This window comes from Balaenoptera musculus, chromosome 3, assembly GCF_009873245.2.
Source record: "Balaenoptera musculus isolate JJ_BM4_2016_0621 chromosome 3, mBalMus1.pri.v3, whole genome shotgun sequence".
Taxonomy (NCBI): Eukaryota; Metazoa; Chordata; class Mammalia; order Artiodactyla; family Balaenopteridae; genus Balaenoptera; species Balaenoptera musculus.
This window is the reverse complement of record NC_045787.1, coordinates 163711593-163725554: the sequence shown is the minus strand read 5'-3', so window position 1 is coordinate 163725554 and position 13962 is coordinate 163711593. Positions and strand designations below refer to the sequence as shown.

At 53.8% G+C, this 13962-nt stretch overlaps 1 protein-coding gene and 1 non-coding gene across 13 annotated transcripts in view; both read left to right on the top strand.

The window, feature by feature from the left end:
- DNM2 (dynamin 2) overlaps nucleotides 1-13962 on the top strand; it is a 90083-nt gene that overhangs the window by 50488 nt on the left and 25633 nt on the right. For 8 of the 12 annotated variants that reach the window (XM_036845730.1, XM_036845736.1, XM_036845726.1 and 5 more), the window contains exons 7-12: nucleotides 1961-2103; nucleotides 6620-6755; nucleotides 7994-8061; nucleotides 8685-8823; nucleotides 11213-11299; nucleotides 13549-13619. In XM_036845730.1, coding sequence (XP_036701625.1) covers nucleotides 1961-2103; nucleotides 6620-6755; nucleotides 7994-8061; nucleotides 8685-8823; nucleotides 11213-11299; nucleotides 13549-13619 — 644 coding nt within the window. Of the gene's footprint in view, nucleotides 1-1960; nucleotides 2104-6619; nucleotides 6756-7993; nucleotides 8062-8684; nucleotides 8824-9919; nucleotides 10059-11212; nucleotides 11300-13548; nucleotides 13620-13962 lie in introns of all 12 variants that reach the window. The other 4 variants (XM_036845733.1, XM_036845725.1, XM_036845735.1 and 1 more) reach the window with 1 other exon arrangement.
- TRNAG-UCC lies at nucleotides 10465-10537 on the top strand. Its single transcript has one exon. It is a non-coding gene; the product is annotated as a tRNA-Gly (tRNA).

Genomic DNA, 13962 nt, shown 5'->3' with positions numbered 1-13962 from the left:
GTAGTCCCTGAACACATGGGTCTTAGGCTGTTTAACCAGGCTCTTTTTGGAAGGCTGGTTTCTAATGTTCCTAGTCAGTAAAAGGCTGCTGTTTAATAACATCGTTTTGCGTGTGTGCCAATTTCTACGAGAGTAAAATCCCTAATGTGGGATTATGTAACTATACTGTAGCAGGCAGTGTGGTCCTTAGTGGCCCCGGGCTTACGAGGAATTCCCCCTCAGTGCTATATGGTAGCACCTCGGATGGGGCAGGGCCTCAGAGTGACAGTCTGAGTCCTTCATGACAGCAGTGGGACACAGTGGCAATGTGGGAGCTGGGCCCTGTCCTTAGGGAAGGGATGTTTCTAATTGGGGGCACCAGGTAGAGGCACAGTCGAGCGTTAGGCAGTGATGGGGCCGGGAAGAGAGCTGGCGCAGAGCAGGAAGGCAGAGTAGGCAGCTCAGCAGAACAAAGAGGGAAGTAAGTGTCCGGTGGGAGGGGCCCTCCAGGAAAGGAAGCAGCGGTCTGCCTGGGCAGGGGGTGGAGGGAGAGGAAGGGAAGTAAAACTCCCCGCAGGTGCCTGGGGCCCCCTCTGAGAGCCGCAGGTGAGCAGCCCAGCTGGCCTTCTGGGGGCCTAGCTCCACATCCTGGTGCTTCCTGGTCCCCCCCACCTCCGTTGCCTCGTGAGCTAAATGGGGCCACCGTAACGCCCCAGGATGCTGTCGGGGACCAGAGTGGACTGCCGCCCTTAGGGACCTGCAGCTCCCACAGGGAGGGGCCCCAGCTCACATAGGGCTTTGGGGCGACCATCAGATTCATTCCACGGAGTGTGAGGCTCCTTCATATGTTTTTTTTCTAGCTTGATGGATAGTTTGTCATTTCTTTTGTCTTGTAGGACAGATGGCCACAAAACACTGCTTTTCACTTTGTGGGTTTTAGCTGACTTTATGGCTATTATTTTTTTCTTCCCTTCTCTCTTTCTCTTTTATCATAGTATTAAAAAAAGTCAGACAGTGCAAATATAGTGAATGTCCCATTTCCTCCCATCCCGCGATGGCTCTCTTCCCCTGAGGCGGCCGGTGTCACCACTTCCTGGGCTTCCTTCTCGAGACGCTAGACACTGATGTGTCTGTACCGCCAGCCTTCCTCTTCCTCCTGCTTCTCCTTTCCTTCTCTTCCCTTTCCGTCTTCCTTTTCACCACCTGAACAGTTAAGATATTTACCCACTGCTCTGTATCTAGCTTTTTCTTGAACGACCCATCTTGAGGCTCACTGCCTAACTTTTTCTGCACTGCTGCCCCCTTTTAAGATCCGTGAATAAGGAACAAATCCCTGTGGTTCAAAGGCAGAACAATAGAGGAAAAGGGGGCTGCAGGGAAGGGTCCTTCCACCTGCCTGCTCCATTCTGCCCTTCTCTTGTGAACCATCCTTCCCTCTGTTCGTGCAAATGAAAATGTGTTCTTACTTTCTCCCTGTCTTTACAGAGGGGAGCACATCATAGGTGTGTTCGGTGCCTTTTTTGGCAAACTGTTTCTGTTGTAGTTTGTAGGGCCCGTCCCCGCGTCTGTACGTTCCCCCAGCGTTCTGCGGTGTGGATGCACCATCGCCCGTCTGACAGTCCTTCTGTACCTGGGTCCTGCGGTGGCTTCTAGGCTCCCCCCCCCCCCCCCCCCCAATGAGCGGCACTTGTGGGAGGCTGTTCCCGGTCAGCACTTGGGTCCTGCTGCCTGGTCCTTGCGAACAGCTGCGTGTACTCTTTGGTGTGGACAGCCTGGTTGATCTGTCCTCCCAAGGCCCCGCGGGCTGTTTGCAGCATCTCGCCGCTGTGGACGGAGCTGTGCCACCTCTCCCTGCCCCTCACGCCAGTGTGACTCCAGCTGGATGTTTCTGTTGGTCCCTCGAGGCTGGGGGTGGAGCGGGCCCGCCCCTTCTCAGCATCCTGCCCGTGCTGACCTCTGACCTCTAGCCTCTCTCCCGCAGCAACTGACCAACCACATCCGGGAGTCGCTGCCTGCCCTGCGCAGCAAGCTGCAGAGCCAGCTGCTGTCCCTGGAGAAGGAGGTGGAGGAGTACAAGAACTTCCGGCCCGACGACCCCACGCGCAAGACCAAAGCCCTGCTGCAGTATGTGCCCCTCCCCCCGCCGGGCGCTCCGGGGCTTCCACCTGGCCTCAGGCTCCCCCACTCATCCGTCCGTCTGTTCAACAAACACTTGGCCAGAGCCCCCTGTGTGCTAGGCCCTGTCTTGAGCACTGGGGTCTCCCCAGTGTACTGGGCAGACACCCCATATGCTCAGAACGGGGAGGGGGGAAGGATGAGGCAAGATAAGTAGATGAGAACATGTGTATTCTGTGAAATGGCCAAGTATCAAAGTAGGGAGGGGGCTAGAGAGCGCCAGGGTAGTTGTGGGCGTAGCATTTAAAATAAAGTGGCCAGTGAAGGCCCCCCTGAGACAGTGAGAGTCGGGCAGAGACCTGAAGAGGTGAGGAAGGGGGCCATGCAGAGTCCTGGGGATGGGGGCCCGGCCAGTGCAAAGGCCCTGAGGCAGGATTTCGTCCAGCATGTCGGAGAAGGCCCGTGTGGCTGGAGCAGAGTGAGCGAGGGGAGAGTGGGAGGAAGGGAGGGCGGGGAGGGGACAGGGTAGAGCCTACAGGGCCTTGTAGACCATGGGGATGGCTTTGGTTTTTGCTCTGAGGTGGGAGCCCTGGAGGGTTCTGAGCATCGGCAGGACATGGCCTGACTCAGGTGTTCACGGGCGCCCTCTGGCAGCTGCAGGGAGGACAGACATGGGGGGAGGGAGCCGAGCCATGTGTCAGCTACTTCTGCTTGGTTTCTTGGAATCCTCACCCTGACTCTAAGACGGTGCTCCCGGCAGCCACCCAGCTGTGAGTCGGAGGAGTGGGTGTGCCCCATGATCTCAGCTTCTCACCCGGGGCTCCTCCTGCCTCCGCACTCCAGGTGTCTGCCCTGCCAGGGACCCTTAGCTGGCTTGGCTAGAATGGGATCCAGAAGCTCCTTGGCACCTCAGATGGCAGATGGTGCCGCGTATAAGACCCCTCCCAGAGGGACACTGTCCTGTGTGGCCGTTACAGCCCTGACGTCCCCCTGCCCTCTCTGCCATGTGGCACTGCACAGTGGTGGGATCGGGGGTGAGAATGCTTTTAACATCAGACGGCCTCAGCCCATTCCGAAAAGCTTTCTGCAGCGCCAGCACTGGTCCCTTGCAGGCTTTAGGAGGAGATCTGGTCTAGCCCGTGCTGCAGAGGCCACGGCCTGGGGCTAAACCTGGGCCTGATGGGCAACCACAGGCAGGTGACCACACCCCTCTGAGCCTCATTTTCCTCGCCCCTAAAATGAGGACCGCAGCGGCTGTCACATCACGTGGCCATTGGGGAATCTTGGAAGATGCTTTTGGGGCCCTGGGCGGGGCGGGCCAGGGGACGCCCTCCAAGACAGCACCCATCCCCCAGGGTTCGTGTCATTTTTCACCAGTGCCCTGCGGCCCGGCCCGGGTGGTTTTGACATCACAGTGGAGGTGCACTGCTGTCATCTGCGGCCCCTCAGCGAGGGCTGGTGTTCCTTATTTAGCATCTTATCTGCAGTCCCAGATCCTCCTGCAGGCTATGGGCCACACAGACCAGCGGCCAGCAGAGGCCCTTGCTTCTTCCCTGCTGGCGGGCATCCCTTTGAATGGCTTGTTGCATGACCTCCTCCTCGGCCTTTATTATAAAAATGACTGCCTTCATGTGTACAGAGGGTGAAAACTTCCCCTCCTCCTCTGCACCCCGGTTCCCGTCTCCAGGCTCTTGTCTTACCAGAGAATGAGAACAGTGGCATCAGACTAGCCCCCAGTTCTGCTGTCTCGCAGCTGATGGAAGTGGCATCGAGAGCCTTCCACTTCCCACGGCCGCCCGGAGTATCCCATACGCTCTTCCCCTGACCCGATGCCCATAGGGGACGTTCGGGTATTTTTTTTGCTTCTTCGATAGATGCTTCTCGAATTCATTGTTGAGCGCACAAGCGAGGATTCCCGCAGGGCAGACTCCTAAAAGAGGGATCGCTAGCTTGAGGAGAACTTGAATTTGCATCAGTAGCGCTTCCGTGGCCTCCAGGGGGGCCCATGCCCGCTGGCCCTCCCGGCCTGGTTCTGGGCGCCCCCTCGGGTCCCACACAGGTATATATGGTATGTGGCTCACTTGGAGCCAGTGATAGGAAAGCTAACTGTCTTTACTTTAATCATCCTCCTTGCCATGCTCGATTGTTCCGAGTCTGGCTTTTTCCTCCCAGGCACAGCTTGGTCCTTGCTCCATGTCGGGGAACCAAGTTATACAGTGACCTTCACCTCAGCTCCTTCCTGTGCATAGAACACAGATCACTTGAAACCCTGGCAGGTTTTTTTCCCCAAGCAGAGGTGATCGGGGACATTTTTCAAACCAGCTCTTGTCCCTCGGCTTTTCTGTCTTGCACCTGGATCTCTCTCCTTCTAGAACTAGGAGCAGGAATGCACGTTCCCTAGACGTGCAGTTGTGGCTCTAAACTCAGGACCATTCATCTCTGGGGACCGCTGGTCATCTGTAGATATCTTACCTGCCCTGTACCTTGGTGTATTTATTTGCTGTGGCTGCAGCAAAGTACCACGAACTGGGTGGCTTAAACTAAAATAGAAATTTATTGGGAATTCCCTGGCGGTCCAGTGGTTAGGGCTCTGTGCTCTCACTGCCGAGGGCTTGGGTTCAATCCCTGGTCAGAGAAGTAAGATCCCACAAGCCCTGCAGTGTGGCCAAAAAAAAAAAAAGAAAAAGAAATTTATCGTCTCATAGTCATGTACACTGAGTGTCCAAAATCAAGGTGTCGGCAGGGTTGGTTTCTTCTGTGGACTTCGAGTGGCTTGCTGGCAACTTTGGGGCTCCCAATCTCTGTCTTATCTTCACATGCCATTCTCCCTGTGTGTGTGTCCAAATTTCCCCTTTTTCTAAGGACACCAGTCACAGTGGCTTAGGGGCCCACCCTTCTCCAGTATGACCTCATCTTAACTAATGACATCTGCAAAGACTCTTGTTTCCAAATAAGATCACATTCTGAGGTACTGGAGGTTAGGACATCAACATGAATTTTTGGGGGACACAATTTAACCCATGACAGTTGGCCAGGATGCTCTCTGAGTGCAGCTCGGACTCCAGGGCCCCTGGGAGGCTGGTGCTCACGTATGCTACGTCTTTTCCCTTCCGAGTCTGGCGGCAGCTGGCGTAGGCTTCATCCTGCTCCCTAAACCACTCCCTGCTCTGTACTCTGTCCTTGCTGTAGCGCTAAACCTTTTACCATCTTGGCCCTGATTTGGCCACCGTTCAAGGTCCCCATTCCAGGTGCAGCATTAACGTAGGCCTTTGTGTGTCTCTGGGAAGGAAGTCAAGTGTGGGCACTGTCTGCTTCACGTGGGCAGAGAGCTTCTGGGGATCTGGGACACCCTGTGCGTGACCCCCTGGGTGTTCAGGAAGAACCCCATCCATTGGTGGCCGAGCCTGGCCGCCCTGGCAGCTTGCAGGCATCAGCTGTATTTGCCCGTAAGAGCCGGGCTTCTCTGTGCCAGGGAACTGCCAGCTCCCTGCTGCCAGCCCAGTGCGGGAAACTTCTGGGGAAACTCTACACAGTACTTGAGGAGATCCAGAACTGGGGGGGAATGGAAATGAGGAAATGATTCAGACAGACAGTGCCAGGGACTGGGGGAAACAATTAGAAATGCTAAAGAAAACCAAAACACTGATAAATATCTTGGTTCTTTACTGCTCACTTCCTCCAAGCACTAATCAGCAATACTCTGAGACACTTCTTTTTTAAGGGCTGGGCTGGGTTCTAAGGGGCCACGCATGGTGTTACCACATTTCATCAATTACGTGTGCACTTAAAAAAATTTTTTTAACTTCTCAAATCAGATGATTCAGGTGAATTACCATTAATTGGCAACATTTTTCTTTCTGGGGGGTGTCCAGGCCATTAGTGCATTTGGGGACCAATGCCTGCTTTGAGTTGATGAAATCTAGAAACTCCTTAAATCCTTATTACAGTGACCCTGTGTGGAAGTGCTGTTACAACCAACCCACTTTGCAGATGAAGAAACTGAGGCTCAGAGGGCAGAGCCACCTGTCCAAGGCCTCTCAGCCCATCAGTGGTGGAGTCCTGACCCAAACAGACTGGGAGGTGGCGGGAACCAGTGGAAGCCACCTGAATTGTGTGGAGGGGCTCCCTTTTCATGGCACGGTCCTGCCGGATCAGGCCAAACCTCAGGGCAGAGGTTGCTAAACTGTGACCCCCCCCGACACCCCCCCCGCCCCCCCCCCTTGCCATCTGCAAAATGGAAGTAATAATTGCCCCCCCCCCCCCGCCCCCAACTCAATGAATGAATGGTCATAACAGGCCTTTAGAGTGGGCCTGGTGCGTAGCAAGTGCTTGCCTCTGGCAGCTCCTGGATTTTGTCTGTTTTTTCTGCTAAAAAATAAAAAGATGGGCGTTCCCTGGTGGCCTAGTGGTTAGGATACAGTGCTTTCACTGCGGAGGAAAGTAAGCCACGACTTGACCAGAGACGTAATTCTGGAGCTGTGTTAAAACCTCTGCTTTGACCTTCGGGTTTTCTCTTTCCTCATAGGATGGTCCAGCAGTTTGGGGTGGACTTCGAAAAGAGGATCGAGGGCTCTGGAGACCAAGTGGACACGCTGGAGCTCTCCGGGGGTGCCCGGATCAATCGCATCTTCCACGAGCGGTTTCCCTTCGAGCTGGTGAAGGTAGCACTGCCCGGGCTGGGCCCTCTGGTCAGCCTTGACCCTCCTGCTCAGTCGGCCTTGAACCCGGCCTCCTCCCAGGCCACGAGGTCTCGAGCTCCCACTTCCAGGCCTGGGCCTCCTTCCCTGAGCTTAGAGATTTCCAGCAGAGCTGTATAAAAAGTTCCATTTTCTTCCTCTGAATACATGTTCTTTGCAAAGTACATAGACAATATAGGTAAATTCACATGGGAAAATGCCCCCAGCATGTGGTTGAAAGGGAAAAAGCAGATTATGGAGCCAGCATGTGCAACAGAACATACAGATGATAGTTACAACATCCTTCATATGAAATCATACACGCATGTCTAGGTGTGTGTCTTTGCAGAGACAGATCTGCAAGGATATTCACAAAATGTCAGCTATGGGTGCTGGGATTGGAGGTTTTCTTTTTGTTTTAATTGCTTGAAGTTTTACACTTTTTCACAGTGAACGCATGCCATCTTTGTAAAAACCAGTCATGTTCTTTTCAATAGAAGAGCAAAAGCTAAAAGGAAAAAAACACCCATAATCCTAACACCCACAGACAACGCCTCTTAGCACCTGGATGTGTGTCCTTTGAGAATTATTTCTGTGCAAATGCAGGCAAAAAGCCTCCCTGCATCCACAAGCACAGTACATATATTCATGCATACCAGTGTGTGCATATGTTTTTTTTTTTAAGTAATTATGCATCTTTGTATTCTTTTTTTTTTTTTCATATAATTTGCCATCTTTCCAAACTAGTATATACATTTCATGCATGGTCAATGGCAAAACACTATCTTATTTTATGACTGTCCCATCGTTCATTTAACCAGTCTCCCATTTGGGGGCATTTAGGTTCTTTGCACATTTTTCAGCAGTTACGGATGGTTTTGTGAATGTAGCTAATTCTTGATTAATTCCTCAAGATAAATTCCTAGAGCTCTTAAAACTACCTTGTGACAATATAGGTATGTTTTTAGAGGTATGTTTTGATTTGTACTGCCACGTAGCCCAGAAGAAAGTTTGAGTTGATTTTCCTTCCAAGAGAGCAAGAGTGTCAGTTTCAGAGCATCCTTGCTGAAACTGAGTTTTAATGTTCTTGAAAATTTTGACCAATTAAATATTCTGCCCTGTGAATATAAACAGTACACAGGAGGTGACATTCCCTAGGTACAGACCTGATGTGGCGGTGCCTCAGGTACCTCCTTGCATGTGTTTGGTTTGTCTCTTCTCAGATGGAGTTCGATGAGAAGGACTTAAGACGGGAGATCAGCTACGCCATTAAGAATATCCACGGAGTCAGGCAAGTTCCACGGGGGGAGGCGCCGTGTTCCCTTCACCTCCATTGTGCCACCCTGCAGCCAGTCAGTCCCCACAATCCTTGGGGTGCCCCGATTGGGAGGCCTGGAGAGGGCTGTGGGATGGTTTGCAGTAGCTGTCAGTCTCTCCCTCTGGGTCTCCAAAGGCACTCGAGGGTGGATGTGCTTAGTTCTGTGTGGATCTGTCATAAGCCCCGCGGCTGTCCGGGCTGTCCGGGCTGTCCGCTGCCCTTGGGTTAAACATGGGTTAAAGGGCCCAGTTACCGTGGTCAGCCAAGTCAGAAAGCTTGCTGCAGATTTGCCCTGGGGGGTGGGGAGGAAGTCAGAGCCAAGGCACGATTGCAGGAACCCAGCATTTGTCCCCGTCATGGGTGCCCCGGACGCCTCCTGGGTCCCCAGCGTTTTGCTCCCGCCCTCCACTCTTGTGTCGCCGTGGGGTCCTCAGATCGCCCCGGGGGGTTCCAAGTAGCGGACGCGGGCGTCCGACCCCCAGACTTGCTGCAACCTTGGCTCTCTCGGGAACCCAACCCGAGCCTATGAAATCGCTGACCGTGCTTTGTTTCTCTCTGACTTATCTCCCCTGCCCCCCGGGTACGGATGGTTTTAGGACCGGGCTCTTCACCCCGGACTTGGCATTCGAGGCCATTGTGAAAAAGCAGGTCGTCAAGCTGAAAGAGCCCTGTCTGAAATGTGTCGACCTGGTTATCCAGGAGCTAATCAATACAGTTAGGCAGTGTACCAGTAAGGTATTGGACCCTCGGCAGGGTGACTCCTGGCCTTGTGGAAACGGGGCTGTGGGAGTTTGGTATCAGGCTCCCGGTGCTGCTTGGCCTTTGCCCCGCTGGTCCCCCTCCCTCCCCTTCCCAGATTGCCTCAGTTTCCAAGAATGTGGCCTCTACCCAGAGGCTGGGGCAGAAGCGTTTTGGCCTGGGTGCAGCCCGGGGGTGCCAGGCCTCCAGATTCCAGACTGGTGGGCAGGGCTCCCTGGGACCCTGATACCAAGCTTAGCATGTGTCTGATGGGGGTCTTGCTGGGCTGTCGCTTTGCTGTCTTCTGGGAAGCAGAGAGGGACCTCGCGTCACCTGCTGGAGGCCAAGCTCCCTGAACCTCCCTGCCCCTCACAAATGCCTTCTTGACAAATGCCTGGCACCCTCAGGCTTTCCCGGAGCCAGCCACTTCTCTGTCCCCAAGGTGCCGAGAAAGGCCCAAACGGCAGCGGCCTATGGAGTGCTCGGCCCTGGGCTCGCCCCTAACAGCCTCCACCAGCTCCCGCAGGAGCAGTGCTGTCCCCGGGCAGTGGCCCTTGGACCCCCGGCCTGGTTCCCGGGGCGGCACATGTTGGCCAAGGTGCTGAAGCGCTTCCTGGTGGCCAGTTTGTGCTTGCACGTCCCCCATGGCCATGGAGCTCTGGGTCGGCCTTCCAAGGCAGGAGTTTCTGCTTCATCCTTCTGTTCTCAGTCTGGAAAAGCCCACATTTGCTTCTTAAGCTTCTTCGATTGGAAAAGGGAAGGGAAAGAAACCCAGATGGTTTGGAGATGTTCGTCCTAGAGCCCATTGTCACAGACACAAAAAGGCAAGGCCTCCTCAAACCTTTAGCTGTTCGTACGCTGACTCCCACCCGTGGCACTTTTATAATTAAACCCCAGACTAAGCCCACCCCTTGGACCCAGGTCGCCTCTTGATCCGAAGCAGCTTCCGGGGCAAATGCGGGCGCAGGCTCTTCCATGCATGTCACTAACCAGCTGACTCTCGTTTCTTCTTTCTCCGTCTCCCGTCCCGCGTGTGTGGCCTGCACTGCCCCTGGGTGTCTTTTTACCTCATCCCGCCCTCCGCATGACCCAGGACGGGGCTCTTCACCCCCGACATGGCCTTTGAAGCCATTGTGAAAAAACAGATTGTAAAACTCAAAGAGCCAAGTTTGAAGTGTGTTGATCTCGTGGTCTCAGAACTGGCCACGGTCATTAAAAAGTGTGCTGAGAAGGTAACAGAAGGTTTCATTATTATCACCTATGCTTCTGTCCCCCATCTTCTCTTTCCCATCGTGAGTCTTAACCCAAGCATCTGGGAAACTCTGCCTCGGCAGGAACCCCCTTCCGTGGGCCAGTGGTCACTTGGAGACGTCTCAACTTTGCCTTGGCTGACACAAGGGGGTGGGCCAGTCGCACTTGGGTTCCACCTTTGCATGTTGGGCCTCTGACGGGGATGAAAGGCCTTTGATGTCGTCAGATGCACTTACTAAGCAGGCAGCAGGGATGAGTGCCCATGCCCATCCCTGGAACGCTTTGAGAAAGGTGGTTTCCAAACTGCCACCAACGCGGTGAAACACTTCGCCAGTGTGCTGATCTGCGTGTTCTCACATCACAAGGCATTTAAGAATTTTTCAGAATTCCTTGGTGGTCCAGTGGTTAGGACTCTGCAGTTCCACTGCAGAGGGCCCGGGTTCGATCCCTGGTCGGGGAACTAAGATCTCACAAGCCGCGTGGTGTAGCCAAAAAAAAAAATGGAATTTGTCCTCGAGTGATTTTGACCATTTGCTCAATTTTTCCCAACTCGTGGTCTTTCCCCAAACCATGGAAGGTGGGCTTCTGTGCGTTAGTTTGGTTGCTGCTGCAAAGGCTGGGGCAGCGGGGGTGTCAGAGGAGTGGATCCCAAAGGTGAGATGATCGGGAGCAGTTTCCCACCCCCCGCAAGGGAGTCCCTCCGAGGTCGATGGCCCAGATGCTGGCCCTCCCCCCATTCTAGAACGGGCGCTGCTGCGCACTCCTGAGCTGCGCTCGGGCCCTCGCGCTGGTGGCCCAGGGGCTTTAATTACACTGTGTCCTTGCTCTCACCCAGCACTTCGAGGGAGGGGGGTGGCTGTCACCCGCTTTCTCTGCCACTTTCCACCTCCAAAACGCATTCTCGAAAAGCACCTCTGCTTGTGTGCGGGCACCCTCTCGGTCTCTCCGGCCCACCGTCCCCCCCACCGTCCCCTTCTTGTCTGCCGGCTGGAGCAGCTCTGAGACAGGAGCGGGGTGGGGAACCGGTGGGCCCACTCCATGTCACCCCCACCTCCGCCCATGTTTTCCGTTTGGCTCACTTTGCTGCCAAAGCCACGAGGACCCAGCCGACGCCGCCACTCTGCTTTCCCTCCAGCTCAGCTCCTACCCCCGGTTGCGAGAGGAGACCGAACGAATCGTCACCACTTACATCCGGGAACGGGAGGGGAGGACCAAGGACCAGGTACTGGCTTTTTGTTTCATTCTTCAGATACAGTTTATGTGCATTAGATCTTGGTTGTGCAGTGTGAGTTTTGACAAATGCGTACAGCAAGGTCACCACCACCTCACTCAACATACAGAACGGTTCTGCCACCACCCCCCAAATCCCCATCCTTGTGCCCCTTTGTCGTTAATCCCTCCCCGACCCCCAGGCCCCCAGGCCCTCAGGCCCTGGCAACCACTAGGTTGCTCCCCGTCCCTGTAGTTTTGCCTTTTCCAGAATGTCATGCGAACGGACTCTTGCTGTGGTAGCCTTTTGATCCTGTGTCCCTTCACTCTGCACCATGCATTCAGGACTCATCCCTGTTGTTTGTGGTGTAGCCAAAATGTGTCTCTTAGGACTGCCAAGTAGTGTTTCATGGTGCACGTGGACCACAGCCTGCTTATCCATTCACCCACCGGAACATGTTTGAGTGCTTTTTGTGTTTTCACATTGTCTTATGAAGACCGTCATAAGCATACCCAAAGGTGGAAAGTGAGATGCCCCACACAGCCACAGTTCAAGTCTCACCTGTCACCTACTCAGCCCAGGGCTGTCATCCTGCCTTCATGTGGCCCAACACCTGGTTTGGGTTATTTCCCCCACGGTGGTCCACTGTGTTCTCTCTCTCTTTTTTTTTTTAATTGAAGTATAGTTGATTTACAGTGTGTGCCAATCTCTGCAGTACAGCAAAGTGAGTCGGTTATACACATATAGACTTTCTTTTTTTTATGTATGTATTATTTTCCATTATGGTTTATCCCAGGAGATTGGCAGCTGTTTATTCAAACTGGAACCGAAACAAGCCAACCTGTTGTATTTGGTTGTGAGATCACCGTGTTTAGAACAGTCCCTCTCCCCTTGACATTGACGGAGAAGAAACTTGCTCATTTGTCCTTCACAGGGTCCCCCATTCCCTCGAAGCTTCTGTAACCTGGAAGTTCTGTGAAAAGCTTGAGAGATTCCAATTTGTTTTGTTGTCATTGTTGGCAAGAATGCTGCTGTCCCTTCCATACACACAAGAGCCCCCAGTTGCCCCACTGTTGTCATGGCTGGACTCCGGGGCAACAGGACTCAGACCTTTTAAACCAGCGACAGTGTCTCCCATGGACAGAGCACCCCAGCATTTTCCAACAACCCCCCAAGATCTGAGTGCCTGGCCCGCTTTATGCTTGAGGGTTCAGAGGCACAGTGAAGTGACAGGACTGTTTAAGGTCCCGTGTCTTATCTGAGACGACACCCTGGCTGGCTGGTGTGTGCCTTTGTGCCCGTGTGTTTCATTTTAATGTCCTCACCTGGCCAAATTACCTTTGCCAGTTTTTTGTTGGTATTAATTTTACCTAAGTATAGTTTTTTTGTTTTTTTAAAAAATTTTATTTATTTATTTTTAGCTGCGTTGGGTCTTCGTTGCTGCGTGCGGGCTTTCTCTAGTTGCAGTGAGCACGTGCTACTCTTCGTTGCGGTGCACGGGCTTCTTATTGTGGTGGCTTCTCTTGTTGCAGAGCACGGGCCGTAGGCACGCGGGCTTCAGTAGCTGTGGCTCGCGGGCTCTAGAGCACAGGCTCAGTAGTTGTGGCGCACGGGCTTAGTTGTTCCGTGGCATGTGGGATCTTCCCGGACTAGGGATCGAACCCGTGTCCCCTGCATTGGCAGGTGGATTCTTAACCACTGCGCCACTAGGGAAGTTCTTTACTGAAGTATAGTTGATTTACAATGTTGTTTAATTTCTGCTGTACAGGAAAGTGATTCAGTTATCCACGTATATACATTCTTTTTCATGTTCTTTTCCGTTATGGTTTATCACAGGATATTGAATGTAGTTTCCACCTTTGCCGTTTTAATGAGGCACTTATAGCATGCCGGGCGCTACTCTCAACATGACATATTGTGACCTATTTAAGCCTTTGCAGTGAGGCCTTATTGCCCTCCCTACTCCAGGCCTCGGAGGCCACACTTGTGACTACCACGTTGGGCTGCCTCACTCTGCTCTGTTGGCCCAGTCTTTCTCACTTGTGAAGCCTTGGTGTCTGGAAGCACCCATGCCCCCTTCCCCCTGCAGACGGGCCCCAGGATATGGGAAGGGGTGGGTGGGTGACCGCTGTTCTCCTGCCTGGGAAACAGCGTGGTTGTTTCGGGGCACCCCCTGCTGGCGGGTGCGGGAAGTGCTCTGGCAGCGGCCCCTCCCTGCCACGCTGGGCTCTGTACTCACCATGACCCCTGCTTTCCCCCAGATTCTTCTTCTGATCGACATCGAGCAGTCCTACATCAACACGAACCACGAAGACTTCATTGGATTTGCCAAGTATGTACTTTTCAAGATAGCGGCTGGTGGGGTGGCATGAGTGTCCACCCTCAGAGCCACGCCTTGAGAAAGGCGGTCAAGTTGGGATTCCGCTGCTGGGCCGGGGCACGAAGGTCTCTCTGTCAGGGGTCCCCAGGTGAAGCGCGGGGCCATCGGAGAGCATCTGGAAGCTTTGCTGGGTAGCAGTGACCCCCCCCCCCAGCCTCGTTGTCCCCAATGCACCTCCTGTGGGGCACCCCCATGGTTAGTTTAAGGAGGAAAGGGCAGTCCAGTGGTCAGAGGCTTCAAGAAAGGGCAAGGCTAACTAGCGTTCAGTGCTTCCTTTCCTGCAGGACTTCTCAGA